The 16,727-nt window shown below is 40.4% G+C and overlaps 1 protein-coding gene across 3 annotated transcripts in view; it reads left to right on the forward strand.

Moving 5' to 3' along the window:
• Positions 1-16,727, forward strand: part of csnk1g2b (casein kinase 1, gamma 2b) — a 43,161-nt gene that overhangs the window by 11,060 nt on the left and 15,374 nt on the right. For all 3 annotated transcript variants that reach the window (XM_042515025.1, XM_042515039.1, XM_042515032.1), the window contains exon 3: positions 10,126-10,195. In XM_042515025.1, the coding sequence (XP_042370959.1) occupies positions 10,126-10,195 (70 nt within the window). The remainder of the gene's footprint in view (positions 1-10,125; positions 10,196-16,727) is intronic.

Below are 16,727 nucleotides of genomic sequence, written 5' to 3' on the forward strand. Positions count from 1 at the left end.
AAGTGACCAAAAAAGAGTAACAGTGCTTTAATTATTTTATAAATAATGTTTATTGCCTCCAAAGAGCCCCTTTTCACTGTATGGTATGTAGTTTTACCGTATAAAGTTGCCCTCTATGCATGGGGAAGGGTGGAAAGCCTCTGGCAGAGTTTTTGTTTTCTTTGGCTGAGTCACTGATGCAGAGGCACAAGAGTACGGTGGTGTATATGAGCGAAGCCACTCACAGTTCTGGTCAGTCGTGATACTCTGAAGGAAATGTGAGGTGTTGTACTGAACTCCCCTGTCTGCCTCCCACTGAAGCATGATAAGCAACTCTTGTTGCAGTCTAGCTCAGCAGCTTACACCAGCTCGCCATGAGGCAGTTGTCAAAGAACTGTGAAGGCACAAAAGCTCTATCAGCATGTTTGGCTGGAATTAAAGTGACATTTTGACGATTTAAGTTCTTCCCTACCCTGCTCGGGCTCTCAGGAGAGCATGCTGGGCAGGCTAAATGAATAAATCCTTGGATGTCAACAGCATGTAAAAGCCTACCTTCAGTCAACGAGCTAATCCTCTAATGAATCAGTAGCCAGCAGCAACACAGTACATTCACACAGACACATTGTTGCTTTTGGGATGCTTTAGTGTCAGTCATAAAACCTGCACAGGAAAATCTAACTGCAGCTGACTCCAGAGTAGCAACAAAAACATTGTTTTATGTTGGAATACAGAAGTGCAAACTGTGACTGCACAAAAAAAATAGGTTTGAATATGGTGTAGGGTGTGTGCCTGCAGAGCAGTGAGTGCTGTGTAATTGCACCTTTTTATAAGCGCACATCCTGGTTCATGCAAAGCACATCACATTTTCCATATAGTATTTTCTTTAAGGTGTTACATTAACACTGTATTCTTGTGTTTTCTAAATTACGTGTAATGTTCAAGGCTATAGCAACAGCTGACCAGTTTCTCACATTTTCTTTATTGTGATTATGGTGTGACTGTCATGAATTTACACAGCACTGTTCTGTTCTAACTTTCTTTTAAAGCATCATAATTGAAGTGGTAAACTAGAGCCAAAATAACAAAACCAGAATCAGATGATGGTAATTTGAAAAGAGCTGAAGCCAAATTGACCTCAAGTCTATTTTTGAGTTTGCTTTGCAAGACAGAATGGCAAGTGTTGAGGTTTGAATTGAAGAGCTTCTTACCATGTAAGACATGGAAATATATATGCTGCAGACCATGAGGAATGCTAAAGTGACACATTGTTTTTGTTGTGTTGATTCTGTAATTTATCATAAAAGATTTAAAATCAAACAACAGCTTTTTAATAGCAGAAATTTTGACATGTCATATGAGGGAAAACTACAGGTATAATTAATCATGTTAATAAGGGTCACTATACTTTGCATTTACCTGTTCCAGGGCTCTGCTATTTTGCATGCTTGCTTTCTGATATGGTTTGCCCGCGCACTGAAAAGGTACAAAGCAGGCGTTAATGGTTATAATTACACCTTTATTTTCCCCTACTACGACATCATGCCGACATTTCTGCTCTGAAAAAGCCCTCATTATAAAGTCCTTATTATACAGGAATTCTGCTGGGATCTGTGGGTGTTACATCCACATCAGATGGACAGTAAGAATGGTGGCCCCTATTACACACACTATCCTGATTTAAGGGGAACAACATATTTTAGACTAATTAAGATTTAATTGAAAATGTAATTAATGAATGTAGCCAACTATATATTTTTTTAAAGCTCCACAAGTCATCAAGTCTTTGTTTATTAACCCAATAACTACATTTTGCTGTAGAGACTGTACGTTGGGAGTAGAGACCACAAACAAAACAAACAAAAAAAAAAACCCTCAGTCCTATTATTAACTGCTTGTACTGTGTTATTACTCCTAGTTATGTCAGGACCCAGAAGAAAGCATTTATATTGGGTGCAGGCTCAAAGTTAAACAAATGAGGAAGTGCACAATACAGTACATTGTACTTACGCCACGCCTCGCTCCTCTGTTAAATGACAAAGAAGACTTGCCTCTTGGGTTCACGTGAGTGGAACTTCCCATGACCGTGTAGATAACTGACAACATTGTGTGCTGTATTTGCCCTTTCCTCACTACAGAATATATTGCTAAAGAGCCAGCCATTTTTGAAACCTGTTAATTTAACTAGCTCATTTAAGATGGCTGTTTCAGATGGAGTCACTGTGATGTCACATTCATAACAACAATAAGACAATTCTAGGTAGACAACTGGCAGTTATTTACAAGTGTGAAGATATGTAAAATCAGAAACGTTTTTGATTTCTGTTGTCGTATTAAGCCACAACTTTTAAGTTTAAAGATATATAGAGTTAAAACACTGTCGTCCTACCTATGTGACATATTTGCTTTGCTTATTTTATGTTCTTTGTTGCTCTGTTATCACCTTTGATGAACTAAAAATACTCGAACAGAAGCTAAACAGTGTACTGCTGTGGACGGGGTAGCAGCAAAACATATTTTAGTCACTTAAAAAAATCCATATTAATGTTAGTGTAGGCTACATTTAGAATATTTGCCCTGCTTTACCTAATACACTAACCACTCAGCACCCTGGTAGACCAGCAACTGTTCTGCTAAGTTAAATGACTGTTTTTGTCAACGGAGTTTGGTGGCTCTGAGATAACGGAAAAACAAGACAAGGTAAAACAATGAAAATATAGATAAAAACTAACTGAGATGGCGTTGTTTGACTTCATAAACGTGACGTAATGATTTTCTGTCTGGAAGTCACTGTAAAAAAACATTGTGATTCAGTCTATAGACATTTTATAAAGGTGTCATGGAAACAAATGGGACTTTTAAAAGTCAGTGCACAAAAAAATTAATTTGAGGAAATGTATTTTTTAAAAAGAATCAGAAATACATGGCAGCAGTCTAAAGTCCACACAGTACCTGATAATGATACCAGGCATTGTATTTGAACTGCTGTGGAGGCCCTTTGAAGTGTTGATGGTGAGATAACATGATACACCATTCATCGTCCCGATGCCATCTCTCTGTTCATTTAGCTGCACCGTGCCAGAATTTCAGCACAATTAAAGTTCATGTGGTTTAAAATCGTGACAATAATTCTAAATTCAAGCATAACTGATGTCTAATTCTGGCTGATTTCAAGCAGTGTCTGATTATTGCCCGGGGTTTTAGAGGGCAGCTGATGGCTCCATCTGGGTGTGTTAAATCTGAGCTGAAACAGGAGATGTGCTGGACACCGGCCAGCTGTTGCTTTCTGACACCACTTGCTCCTTAACACCACCTCTCAACCATAGACACCTCTGATCATAAAGACCGCGTGAATAGAGAAAAACACACACACCGTATACACACAAATAATCCTCTCCATTTGTTTGAGCCTTGCAGTTAGCAGTTAGCATCATTAATACCCCCGTGAAGACTGCTGAGTAGAGATGTTGACATTTGAGTGGCTCAGTCTAAGATGAGGGGGAGTCACATTGCCAGTTGCATATTGTGAAATGGTTTACTGGGTGTCAGGAAAAGGTCAGGGTCTATTCTGAGCCTTATGCATAATGCTGGGTCTGTTCCCCTGAACATGGCACACATAGGCATACATATGCACATGTAGAATGTCACACTGGCTTTACAGATGATAAACAACACAGATCAGATGTTTATTTATATGTGACATGACATCATCACAGCTGTCTGTTTTACCGCACCACGCTGTTTTAAAATGCAGGATGTCTTTTGTCGTGTCAAAGGGCGGTATGTTATCCTACTTCACCACAACATGAAACATCATGAGTCTAATAAGACCTCACAACTGCATGTGTGAAATCATTCATTTTAGAATATTGGCATTTTGATCAACAACATATGGTAATTTTATAATGCAGCAGATTATTAGACTGATGGCTGTCGGGCTGCAGCTACTAAATTATTTGTGCTATTGTAATGTGTTATGTCAATTTTTTTCATGATCTGTTGGTTAATCTTTTGCTTTATAAATGTCAGAACAAGTTGATCTGTTTAAATTGCTAGTTTTATCCAAACATTAGTCCAAAACCCAAAGTTATTCAGTTTACTGTAGAAGATGAAGGAAAACCAGTAAATATTGTCATTAATAAAGCTTTAACTGATTTATTTTTATTCATTTTCTTTACTTAAAAAATAGCTTAAATTATTTATCTGTTATCTGTTATTATTTAACAAAACGGTGGTTGACCTATGTGTGATGATATACTAGACATGGAATTTTAGGTGGAGCAAAAGGGCTGGAAAAGCTTTGTTTCGCTGATCAGCAATAACACATGATTTGTTTTCATTTTGGATGCATATTTTAAGCCCTGACCAAATACTAGATATGCAGCACAAAGTGATGCTGTGGGCTGTGGTTTACTGTTGTTGCATGTCTCTTGTTTTTTACCCTTTAATGCTCTTCTCATTGCATCTATCATTTATAGTTTTCGTTTTCCCTTCTTTATTTGGTGGTCATTGCTCCATCCAGTCACCGAGGTCAATTCTGATCTTTCTCAGCTGTGTTGGAGCAGAGATCAGATTTAGCCCGGATGACATCATATGCAGAGATGGTTAATCCCAGGAAGAGGACTTTGTGTGGTGCTGATGGTTTGCTCCATCCACACAAGGCTACAGAGGCTACCACAGGTTAAAATACAGAAACCACCACCCTAATCCGCCATGACATAATCATATATTCATACAAGCTTCAAGTGTTTTACTCCAAGGGGGATCCTGGAAATGGCATGTAACATTTCCTATCACACCCATCCCCAGGCTGTTGTAATTACAGGATTTGATCCTACTAAGGCAGTATTTGCTGGTAGCGCTAATATTGACAAATCTGTAAGCTTTTCAGCTGTGGGCAGCACCTAGAATAAGTCAGTTACCACTATAATATGGCCATCTCTTCCACTACCCCTGCAGTCCTCGTCATGATTGAACTGAGAAGTTAGGCAATGATGGTGGCTGTAGAGATGGTGGTGTGTGATTGGTTGTGGTCCTGCAGTGTTGCATGTTAGGTCTTCTGTTTACAGGCACAAATGTGACTGTAGGATAAAAGTATTAGGTTGCAGTTTTGGAGGCATGCAGGTTTGTTTTCTAGAATTATTGCTGATTTGAATTGGCTGGGATTCAGACCTTTTAATCTGCCCACTCAGCTGAGTTTACTGATTCCTCTGGCGTCATGACATGAAGCGGTGATTTCTCGGTTGACTATCCATCGATTCCGTAAATGCTGCAGGGCACTAAAGATTGGCCAGTCGGGGCGTTGAGTGGCTCAGTGCATAAAGCAGGCGCCCCATAAATGAAGGCAATGTCCATGCCACAGCGGCCACGAGTTTGATTTCCAGCCTGCGGCCCTTTGCTGCATGCCCCCCCCCCCCTTTTACCGATACTCTGTCCTGTCTAATAAAGGCAAAAATGCAAAAAAAATAAATAAATTTAAACAAAAAAAAAAAAAGATTAGCCAGTCAGCGCTACGAGCCGACTAATACTGTTGTCATACTGTTGACAAGCAGTGCGCCAGAATTGATGAGGAGTAAACAGCAATAGTGATTCCTATGGACAAGATAGATGCCACCATCCAGGCTTTTCTAAACAACATGTCATCTCAGTATCACTTCACATCGTAGTTTTTACTTTGACTCTGCTTTGTTTTTAAAGTTGTTGCAAAACCAGCATGTTGGCTACCCAGCAGTATTGGAAGAAGGCGATGACCAACTTGAGAAGAAATGACCCAAAAATAAACAAGAAATAAGTAAAAATGACAAGAAAGTTACATAAAAATTGCTTAAATTGAAAGGAAAAAGTAAAGAAAAACAAACAAGTAAATGACTTAAACAGTGCTTAGAAATAATAATAACATTACTTTTAATATATTATTATGAACATTTCAAATATAGGTTTCCTAAGATCTTATTTTTAATAATTTTCAAAATCTACTAATTCCTTGCAATTTGTGGGACACTGCTTGCCAAGTTGCTTATTGCTTTTTTCCCATGTTCTTGAAAGAACTAATTTTCTCATGGGAAAAAGTAATAAATATATTAACTGATAAAGGAAATAATCATAAGCTGAAGAGTTACTGTTGTCGAAACTTAAGTACCACATTATTTTATAGACTGCTGAGATGTAGCGAAATTTCTCACATACTAAATAAACTGGCAGAACAGCTCCAGAGCTTAAAGTAAAGAGACACCAAGATGGCATGATTGAAAGAGAATATGTTACAATGTCCGTGGTAGTCACAGGAGAGTATAACAGGAGATATTACTGTATTGATTGTCTGATCTAAACCTAGTGGCTGGTGTCATGGTACGACCTGATCAAGCTTCATTAAGTCCCTAAACTGAATAAGCTATATACGGATACATTAGCTTGAAATGCACTTTGCTCTGGTGTGTGACAGCTGAGGTGGAGAGGTTACTGTAGCAGCAGGTCAGACAGGGAAGGGCCCTTCTGCCCTGTGGGCCAGCTGCCCTGGACACAGGCCAGCGCACTCGGCAAAAAGCTGCCCTCTGCACAACACCACACAGGCTAACCAAAACTTACCTTCATGTTAAGAATTACATACAATAAGGCCCCTTCTATTAAAGGTTGGTGTAAGGTTATATTTGGGTTGCTTCCTCTAAAATTGTGCATGACAAGGTAGACCAGTTTTATAAAGTCTGGCAACCCTGTTTGGACTATCTTGGACCTGACTCTTCCTCCAGTTTTGTACAAGGACTCTCTTGAATCTGGACTTTTGTGACCCACCATCTGTGTGTAAAGCGGACTGTCTCCTATGGTCTTCTGTTCATTTCTTTCAAACTGAGCTGTACTGTTAGTTTTGTTTTGTTTGTTTGTGATTATTGTTTTTATGTTTTTTTCTTGTTGTTGCCAGTGTTATCAAAAGTAAGAAAACTCAATAAATATGTTTTAAAAAAAGAATTACATACAAGATGAAAAGGGGAAATTTTCAGTTTTTCTTTTTTGCCTTGTATTTAATTCATGTTGAAGACAGCAGAGGTGAAGGATGTAGCCGACTTCAATTTTTGGAAATGTGTTTGAGAGAAACACTCCCAATGTATCCCCTTTTTGCTCCTCTGTTGGTGCAGTCCTGCCATGTCAGGGGAGCATGTCGGCACAGGGAGCGGATCAAAGATTATTTGATATTGGCAAAAGGCTGTGAAAAATCCTCGTCATATGCAAAGACGTTACATCAGACGTTTGCAGCTTGGCTCAGGTCATTTACACAGCCATAGCTTAGCCCATCTGCTGGGAACAGAGATGACTCTTAAGTACGTAAAGCTGCCATAAGCCTCTGTTTCCTATTGTAAGCTGTTTTAAAGGGTCCTGTGGTTTGGTGCCATCTGTTTTGAGTCATTATTTATATATTTTATATTTTCTTTCCCTCTCCTCGCTGGCATGGCCTGACTTGTGCGAGACGGGCTTGTTGTCCGTGTTCATGTGGGAGGTGGATGACGCTACAGCAGTTCCGCGCTCCGCCTCCCAGACTCGTCACGTGTCTTCCTCCCACAGGCCTTCACTCCTCTGTATTCATGCCTCCTGTCTTCCACTCTCAATTTCTAGCCCCCGGTATGCACAGTGGCTGCATACTTCTCTGGCACTTTTTTCTTGTTGGCATCGTTTTGGAGCAGAATGCCGAAATATGAAGTCTCTGTGAGATTATCCATTATTTTTCTATGGGATGATTTAAATGTTCTCAATATCTTCCATGTTGGCATCATATGGGAACAGAAGAAGGCGTCTGTTCCCCCTTCATTTGTTGAAAAACATGTATGTAGTCACATCAATCATCTTTATTACATGTTTGAGGTTTTTGGTCAGCTTATTATATGTTTATGCACCTCCTTAGCCAACCTCGTCATCTGTCTTTGGCTGCTTTTTCTCTTTGTGCTTGCAAACCAGAACCAAACTGGTAAACTGCGTAGTTCCTGCAGTGTTTGCCAGATGTTTGTTGTTGTTCAAAAGATCTAACTTTACACTGTATTAGTTTATGATGCCTTTTATCAGTCATTGTTTCCCTTTTTATCAAAGTGTGTCAAAGTAAGTGAAAAAAACACAGAATATATTTATATTTTATATTTTAGATAAACTTCATTGAATCAGCTTTTGGTAATATAATTGAGCCTCTCTGATTCTGTTATTACTGTGGCTTCTTAGTAAATGTCTACCACTGTATTCACAGTAAAATGTATGTATAGGGAGAGTAGATTAATACATCACAGCAAATAAACAAAGAATAACAGAAAAAATGAGATGGGATGACCACAGAGACACTCAAGATGCAGCAAGTGTGTAACAGTTTACCTACTGTTGGCCACAAGGATAGAATTTGGATGAAACAGTAAGTAGTTTAGTAGTAGTTTAATTTTTGCAATAATTTAACAAATATTAGAAATTTTAAAAAAAATCATAACATGTGAGGCTAGCCTCTGTATGTTCACACACAAAACTACTCATTATTATTAGCCAGTTGGGCGTTTGGTGACACTGACACAGACCAACTGACTTAAAACAGAGGTGTGTTGGAATGAAGGTCTCCACAACATAAAGATGACCACAGGACTCCAGCTCCGTCTCTCTGCTTTCATCCCCAAAACACCCAAATCTCTCTGACCACAATCCACAGCAGATCATAGTGTCATAATAGACATCGCAGCTGGCTGTACAAGTCTGCACACAGCCAGTCGAAAACATAATTAGAGACTTTTGAGTCCTTTATTTCATTCAACAATTTGTATTAAGTTTGGCAGATAGTAATGTTTTTTCAGAAGGCGGGTCTAGACAAAATCAAAGAATATCAGAGCTCTTCAATTTTTCCCACTAGAAGAACAATAGATTAAATATGCAGTCTTTGTAGGTGATATTTTGGAACATAGTGAAGCAAAGTGAGTTGGTAAATATACAATAAAACTATCTTTTGATTTGACCTTGAAGTGGAATCGGAGAGCACACACTGTAGTACTGAGAATGGCCATCACAAAAAGATGGAAAGTCCCTACTGGTTTGATCATGGCTCGTACTTGGTGCGTGCACTCCTACGTGCCAGCAGGGCACAAGAAGAGAAAATGCTCCTGATTTAATAAAGGCCTAATGGAGTGAATGTGGGAGCTTAACAGCTTTCAGCTTTTAGTTTATATAATTTAAAATAGAAGAGCTTTGGAATTAGATGCACATGAGAAACAACTGTTTTTTAAAGATTAAATCTCCCTTTAAGCATCTCTTGAGAGGTTGCTTGTCTTAATGATTGTTTAAGCATTTTCATGAATGTGAATGTGGACTAGAAAGGGTAGAACATAGAGAGCAAGCTTCGGTCTTTATTCTGTATCTTTCATAACTAATTATCCCTCAGGTTTACTCGAGAATATCACCAACATTTACATTTTACTGACTTAAAATAGAGTCAAATCTTATGTATGGCTGTGTGATATTGTTTGGCATATCAGAGCTTGTTTTGTGACAAACAGGATATTGTACATCTTTGGACCCCTGTAAAACCAGTATTGGTTGGCAGTGTGTGGAAAGGGGACTGCGCACTGCTTTTGTGGACAAGGGCTTTAGCACAGCTATTGAAGATTAAGGAAAGGAATTAAGTTGTGTGTGTGTTTGTTCTATCCTCTTCACGTTTGTCTATAATGCCCTTGTCATCATAAGAGTGGGGTTAATCAGATTACATTTTAGGTTGTAAAGCTGGAGCTAGCGATATAATGAACAATATGTTCCAGTGGGTTGATTATCGGCCATGTCATCACAAAAGCCTGCTGTTCACCAGCTGGAAATGCTCTTTATCCTCTCACATCCCACAAGTCTGACCTGAGACTTAATTTAAGTTATATTAGGCATTGAAATTGGACAGCATTGTGTTTAAGTTAATTGCAGGCCGAGGTAATCATGTTGATGTGCACACAAGGTTGTCACTCACGCACTCTTTTTTTCAATTACACAATGCTCTGTTTTCCCCATTGAGACTATGTTCCCCCGCAGGGTTAACTGAGCCAATCAACCAACATGTCATTGAAGATGGAGAATATTGACACTGTGTGTTAACAGATTTGTGAGCTATGTAATATTTACCTCTTGTTTGTTTGTTTTTTCTCTCCTCTCTTTCAGGAACCTATAAAGTCCAGGGCGCCACAGCTCCATTTGGAGTATAGATTTTACAAACAGTTGGGAAATTCAGGTAAGACAGATTTCAGTCTGTAGATTAATAGTCTCTGTTTGATAGCACTGTAATGATGAGTTCATTGTAAACGAGCTGTTTCCCACTAGATTGGGCTGGGCAGGGAAAATGACTTCTTACATTTACAGGTTTCTTTTGAGTTTGAGATACTAAAGAGGGCAACATGAGGGCATTCGTGACTACTGCATTTTCGCACTTACTGGCCACTCCCAAGACTGGTAAATGATAAAATGGACCTGCCCTTGTAAAGAGCTTTTCTAGTCTTTTTTGACCACTTAAAGTGCTTTTTAACTACAAGTCACATTCACCCATTCACGTACACATTCATAGACGGTTGGCTGAGACTACTTTATAAGGTGCCACTTGCTACTCAGTAACCAATCACATGCACTCACACACTGATGGAGCAGCCATCAGGAGCAATTTGCTGACTGGAGGAGCTGTGGAGCAAACTACCACAGTCCACTAGTTAATCACAGGAGACATATTGTATTTTTCACCTAGTAACAGTGATCATTGATTAGTTGACTATGATGCAAAGTGTCGACCAGTGGTCTCGACAGTTGACTCGTCAACTATTGTGTGAAATCCCTTGGCAATGTAATTATCATCACAATTACTTTAATGTGATTTTTATTAAGTTAAACTGGCAGCAGTACTCTCTTGTTTGGTCTCATGAGTGTAACAGCTTCACTTGTGAGAGTACCAGATCCTGTAATCGGGAATGATAGCAGTGTTGGAAATGGATGCCTTTTCTGAGAACAAGTTAACAAATGGGAGAGAGACAGAGGAGGACAAAAATTTAATCCTTAAAAATGTTGACACTCTGATATGGAGTTAGCTAAATATGTTGATTTTACTCAGCTGAGGGGATTTTTTTTGTAAATCTGTTTTAATGCCATGCCACTGGTATTAAGCTTATGTGAGACAATTTGTTTACATCAAAGATTATATACTGTAATGCAGCAAATGTGATCCTATCTTACTATTCTGGCACTCATTTGGAAAAATGGACTTGCCTGAATACTTCATTTAACCATTAAATGCCAGGTCTTCAATGTAGTTGTTCAGTCAGGTTTTTCTATTAATACAATATTTACCTTCCACTGCTGTAATCCAGATGACACAGACTGTTCAGTATGGAAAAGCTTAGTTTTCTTCTTTACACTGCAGTGCAAGACCTCTGTTTTCAGCGTTACTCGGTAAAGAACAGTTTTTTCATGAGAATATTGCCAGCGTAGTGTGAATGGAGGGCAGGAAAGGATGCATTTTCAAATGTGGACATGAAACATCAGGGAAACAGACACTTGAAAACAACTCCAACCGCTTCCATTCTACTTGAGGCTAAATTTCACAGCGTGTGTTAGTTTATCTTTCCACATCTCGGAGACCCAATGGACGCTATGAAACCCTGCTTCCTCTTTTATAATCCCACCTCCGCAGTACCCAGAGTCTTCCCTCTCCCACAGTACTGCCCAGAACATGGTAATGTGCTATGATGCATAGCTGTGGCTCCACGGCAGCAGCTCTTTGATCTGGTCTGGCTGGTCAGTTAGTTACAGAGAGTGAGAGAAGACAACGTCAGATGGTTGGGAGGGACTGGGACTTTTTTTTTTTCATAGCACTGCCGGCTGGCTGGTTTTTTTTTTTTTTTTTTGAAAGGCTTACCTGTCATGTTTGTGTAAGTTTGTGTAGATGTATGTGTTGATTTGGCCGGGCTAACAACACTCGTGCTCAGTCTTTAATTATACACACCATATGCACATATGTCATCGCTACTTAGTCAGACTGACATGAGGAAAAGTTACAGACAAGAAGTCTACAGCCTCCCACTCTGTAACCACCCACACCTGCATGTCCCATCAGCTCTTTTTTTGTCTTTTCCCCTAGACCAAGTCCTTTATAATTGCGTAAAAGCAGGTACTAAATCCCAATTAACATTTAATGACATAATTTATCCTGAAGTAGGATAACTTAAGTAAGTTAAGCTATAATGTCTATTAAAGAGAAACTACACCCTCAAATTCTGCCACAACCCTCCCTCTCAGCATGCTAAAAATGCTACAGTGAAGTGAGGGAGCATGGGAGACATGGCCTTGTGGCTTTGCAGCGTGTGACTTAGAGGGTCAGGGAGCACTGACCGTCCACTGCTCAGCGTAGCATAGACAGCAATGTACCCGGTAGTCAGAGCTAACCAGCTATGAGACGCTATTGTCAGACTCTCTTCTTCTGAACTGGAAAGACAGTAAGTCTTGTGGAGCTTTGACAGTCACTAGAAGCACATTTATTGCCCTTTGAGAGAGTTTGAGTGTGGGCACCTGTGCTGTAGCTGGAGTAGCAGCTCTACTATGAGCAAGTGCCAGTATACACGATAAACCAAAATATTAAAATCACTGACAGTTGAAGTGAATAACATTGACCATCTTATTACAATACAATGTTCTGCTGGGAAACCTTGAGTCCTGGCATTCATGGGGATGCCACTTGACACACACCACCCAATGACGGGGCGGTACCCAAAAGGTGCTATGTCTGTGCTTCAACGGGTCAGAGGATTGGATTAGCTCTGACCTGTTGAGGCATAGACACAGGACCTCTGGTGGGTGTCCTGTGGTGCCCTGCACCAGGGCGTTGGAGGTTGATCCTTTGAGTCCTGTGGGGTACCACCACATCCTACCAATGCTTGATCAGATTGGGATTTGGGGAATTTAGAGGCGGGGTCAACACCTTGAGCTCTTTGTTGCATTCCTTTTGGTCACTGGTGAGCAGTTTTTGCAGTGTGGCATGGGGTGCTATTCTTTTGGGGGGTCACTTCCATTCGGGGGTGCGATGCCATGAAGGGGAGTACTTGGTCTGCAACAGTGTTTTGGTGGGTTTTGTGTGTCAAGTGGCATCCACATGAATGGCAGGTCCCAAGTTTTCCCATCGGGCTGTACCCGACTCAGAATTATATCAGTCTAATTGGATTTGGCAGTTCAAATTGAATATTTGACAATTTGTTTTGTTTTTCATATAAAGTTTTAAAGTCAGCTCAGTGTGACAGTGGCATTCACATAATATAGTAAACAAGCTAACAACACTAATAACGGATTGCAAATATGCAACATTTTTAGCTGACACTAGATATCAAACGCCAGAGACTGTATCATATAAGGTTGCTGTGAGCTGTAAATTCAACACTTCTAAGCAGAAGAGCAGCCTCTCTCTTTCCCTCTGTGCCAAGTGTCTCCTCCATGCTGCAGTTGTTTGAATCGAAGAGCAGCCTGAAAGTCAAGAGCCCTCACTCTGCAGCAAAATCTCGCGACCAAAACATCCCCAGAAGTACACTGCCCAGCACACTGACTAGCAAAAAAAACCATGCAAACAAACATAATAAGGACTGCTCGACTTGAAGCAGTCTCAGTCAACTTAGAGGTCTCTGACTGATGGTTCAAATCTCTGACCTTAAAGGGGCAGATGAACAGAGCGAGAGAAGGAGCTCAGTGTAACATAGAAAGTCCCCCGGCAGACTAAACCTAAGCCTAACAAGGGGCTGGTCCAAGGCAAGCCTGAGCCAGCCTTAACTATAAGCTTTATCAAACATGAAAGTCTGAAGTCTACTCTTAAAAGTGGAGACAGTGTCTGCCTCCCAGAGCGAAACTGGAAGATGGTTCCATAAAAGAGGAGCGTAGTAGCTGAAGGCTTTGGCTCTCATCCTGCTTTGGAGACTAGGAACCAAAAGCATACACACATATATATTCATCTTATATATTTATTTGGGTATGATTGTAAATACAACTGTGTTTGTCATGCTAAGGATTTTGAAAGTGACCTGTTCCTCTGGTTGCAGTGATCCTCCGTCATCTGACAAGTGTGTGTGTCGTGGTCTAATTTAGCGACACGTGCCAGCTTCCTGGCTCCTTGTGGCAGAGCAAAAGCCCTCCTCTGTTGATAAGGAGGTGGGGCATTAGGGCAGTCCTTGACTATTTATAGATGGCCCTCTACAAGCAGTCGGGCCATTATGGTGTGTCTACTTGGACAGCTTCCCTAGCCTCAGTATCCTCTGCCTCCCTGATTGACCGTGTGCTGCCTACAGATTGCAGGGAAACTCTCTAACGGGCAGTGCTATCAGGGTGTGTCTTATTTTTTCCCTTCGTGGCTGTTCTTTGTTTAATCTGTCACTCTGATCTGGGATCTCACACAGTGCATGCCCACATGCACATGAACTCAGCAGGAACTGCAATTGTCATCTCCTGTGCCATTTCCACTCATTATAGCAGAGGATCCCTCTAGTCCAGGCTTGTCTCTCTCAGCCTTCGGTTGTTTCCTCTGGTGCATTAAGTACTTTCTGACCTTCTTCTAGTGAGACCACTGCTGGCCTTTAGCCTTACTCTTATTGACTGAGCTCTGGGGTTGTGCAACATGTAAAGATGTTCTTAGCCCTTACACACAACTATAGACAGGATATATGCACAGGTAGGTTCATAGAGCAAGCTGATGTGATGCCATCAAAGTGGTTCCAAATGCATACTTAACATTATTACACTATTATTTACATGACTTCAGTTCTGATTGCTGCTGTACACCCTTTATAGACCCGCAAGTCAACGTTATGTACCAGATGGACATGACTGATTGATTACTGATTTCTGAATTTTACTAAAATCAGCAGACACATTGCATATGGTGAAACAATATTTTCAGGAGCAGAGCCTAGACTAGAATCATGATGTATTAAAAAACGAAATAAATCTCTACCACGCAAGAATACATACAGTAGCTTATTATACACCAGAATGAATAATTGTTTTTTGCACACCCTGTGTCATACAGTGCTTCATACTGTAATGATAGTTTCATATTGATATGGTATTTTTATTTTTCAAAAACAAAAAAAGAGATATATTTTGTTTCCCACTGGGCCAATTTATTTTGGCTGAAACAGCTGGGGAGATCCTGCTTAATTGTGACATCAAAATGTTGTGATTCAACAGGTGGTGTAATATGTAGCATAATGTAAAGAAAGTGACTGTCTGGCTTTAGCTCCTCACATGGTGCTGTTTTGTAAAATTATTTTCAGTTTTTTTATGGCTTTTGCCTTTATTCTGATAGGACAACTCAAGCGTGAAAGGGGGAAAGAGAGGGTACGACATGCAGCAAAGGGCCGAGGCCCTTGAACCTGTGGCTGCTGCGTTGAGGACCTAGCCTCTGTACATGGGGCCCCAGCTCTACCAACTGAGCTACTGGGCCCCCTTTCACATGATACTTAAAACAGAATGCAGATTACCGAGTCGCCAAAATTATTCACATACATGGTAAAAAACCATATCAACTGACAATGGAAGCAGCTAAATACTGATTTGTAATATATTTATTCTGTGATGCAGTTAGACATTACCTATTGGCTGAGCAATAAAAACCTTCAGTAGTTTACTATCATCTTAAAATGGAGTTACAGTATTACCACACAACTGGGCAGAAAGGTCCTGTCTCCAGCTGATGAGCAGCTACTCCATGATGACATAACAGAAAGGCTCACTTGACTGTGTAGCATGGGAGGAGTCAAGGCGATAGATTAAATCTACTTATGTTGTCAACTTTGCTAAATGGGGACATGTGACCCTGTTCGTCCCGCACAACCCAAGAGCCTCAAATATGTCACAGCGTGGACGACTCAGCGCTTAACGCCCAGGAGGAGCTTATCTGCACACTGTTAATTCTCATCTGTCCTGAACAGATCACAGCATTTGGGAGTTCTGCTTCCCAGTTCACAGGATTTCTTGGAAATTTGAGAACAGACCTGACATTTCAGTTGCTCTTAGTAGCAATAACATTACTACTAATTGTCATATAGTTACTATAATGCGCTGCTCATGGTAAAGCGAGTCTTGCACTAGTCAGCCACCAAAGCTTTTTTTTTTTTTCCTGAGGCCAGTAGATTTTTTAATGCTTTGCAATGGGAGTGCCACGTATTTACGACACTAGAAACGCTGGCAGCGTGACGAGGCGTGAATTCTGTGCCGAGTGCTGCCTGTGAGGTGTTTTTTTTCTGAGCACCCAGAGTTGAAAAATGTTCAGATTAAAGGTAAAAACGCTGCTGTCATCACTGTCTATTCAGCCGTAAAATCACAGTGGATGAGGGACAAATGCAGTGAAGACAAACTGTCACATCTGATATGTACAAGTACTGAACAACAACAACAATGGAGGAGAAATCTGTAAACTGTATATATATTATGTTCCGTCTCATTAACCCACACAGACTTGCAGGTCCATCTTTTCTCCCTGCATCATTTGGCTTCCCCCTCATCCAGAGCAGGTACTCTACCTTGTACCAACATTTACTTACACTGTTATTCTGTATCATAGCAACCAGACACAACCAATGCTAATCAGCTAGGGAATGGCTGCAGGGAGGGTGTGCTGTTTTTATGGACCAACTGTCATTTAACTGTATTTCACAGGCTGACATAGCTCACATAGCTCAGTCATTGATACATGATTGCATGAAAGTTACTCGAATTAAAGTCAAATATAAGAAGGTTCCCCCGTG

The sequence above is a fragment of the Plectropomus leopardus genome, chromosome 3 (assembly GCF_008729295.1).
Source record: "Plectropomus leopardus isolate mb chromosome 3, YSFRI_Pleo_2.0, whole genome shotgun sequence".
Classification (NCBI taxonomy): domain Eukaryota; kingdom Metazoa; phylum Chordata; class Actinopteri; order Perciformes; family Serranidae; genus Plectropomus; species Plectropomus leopardus.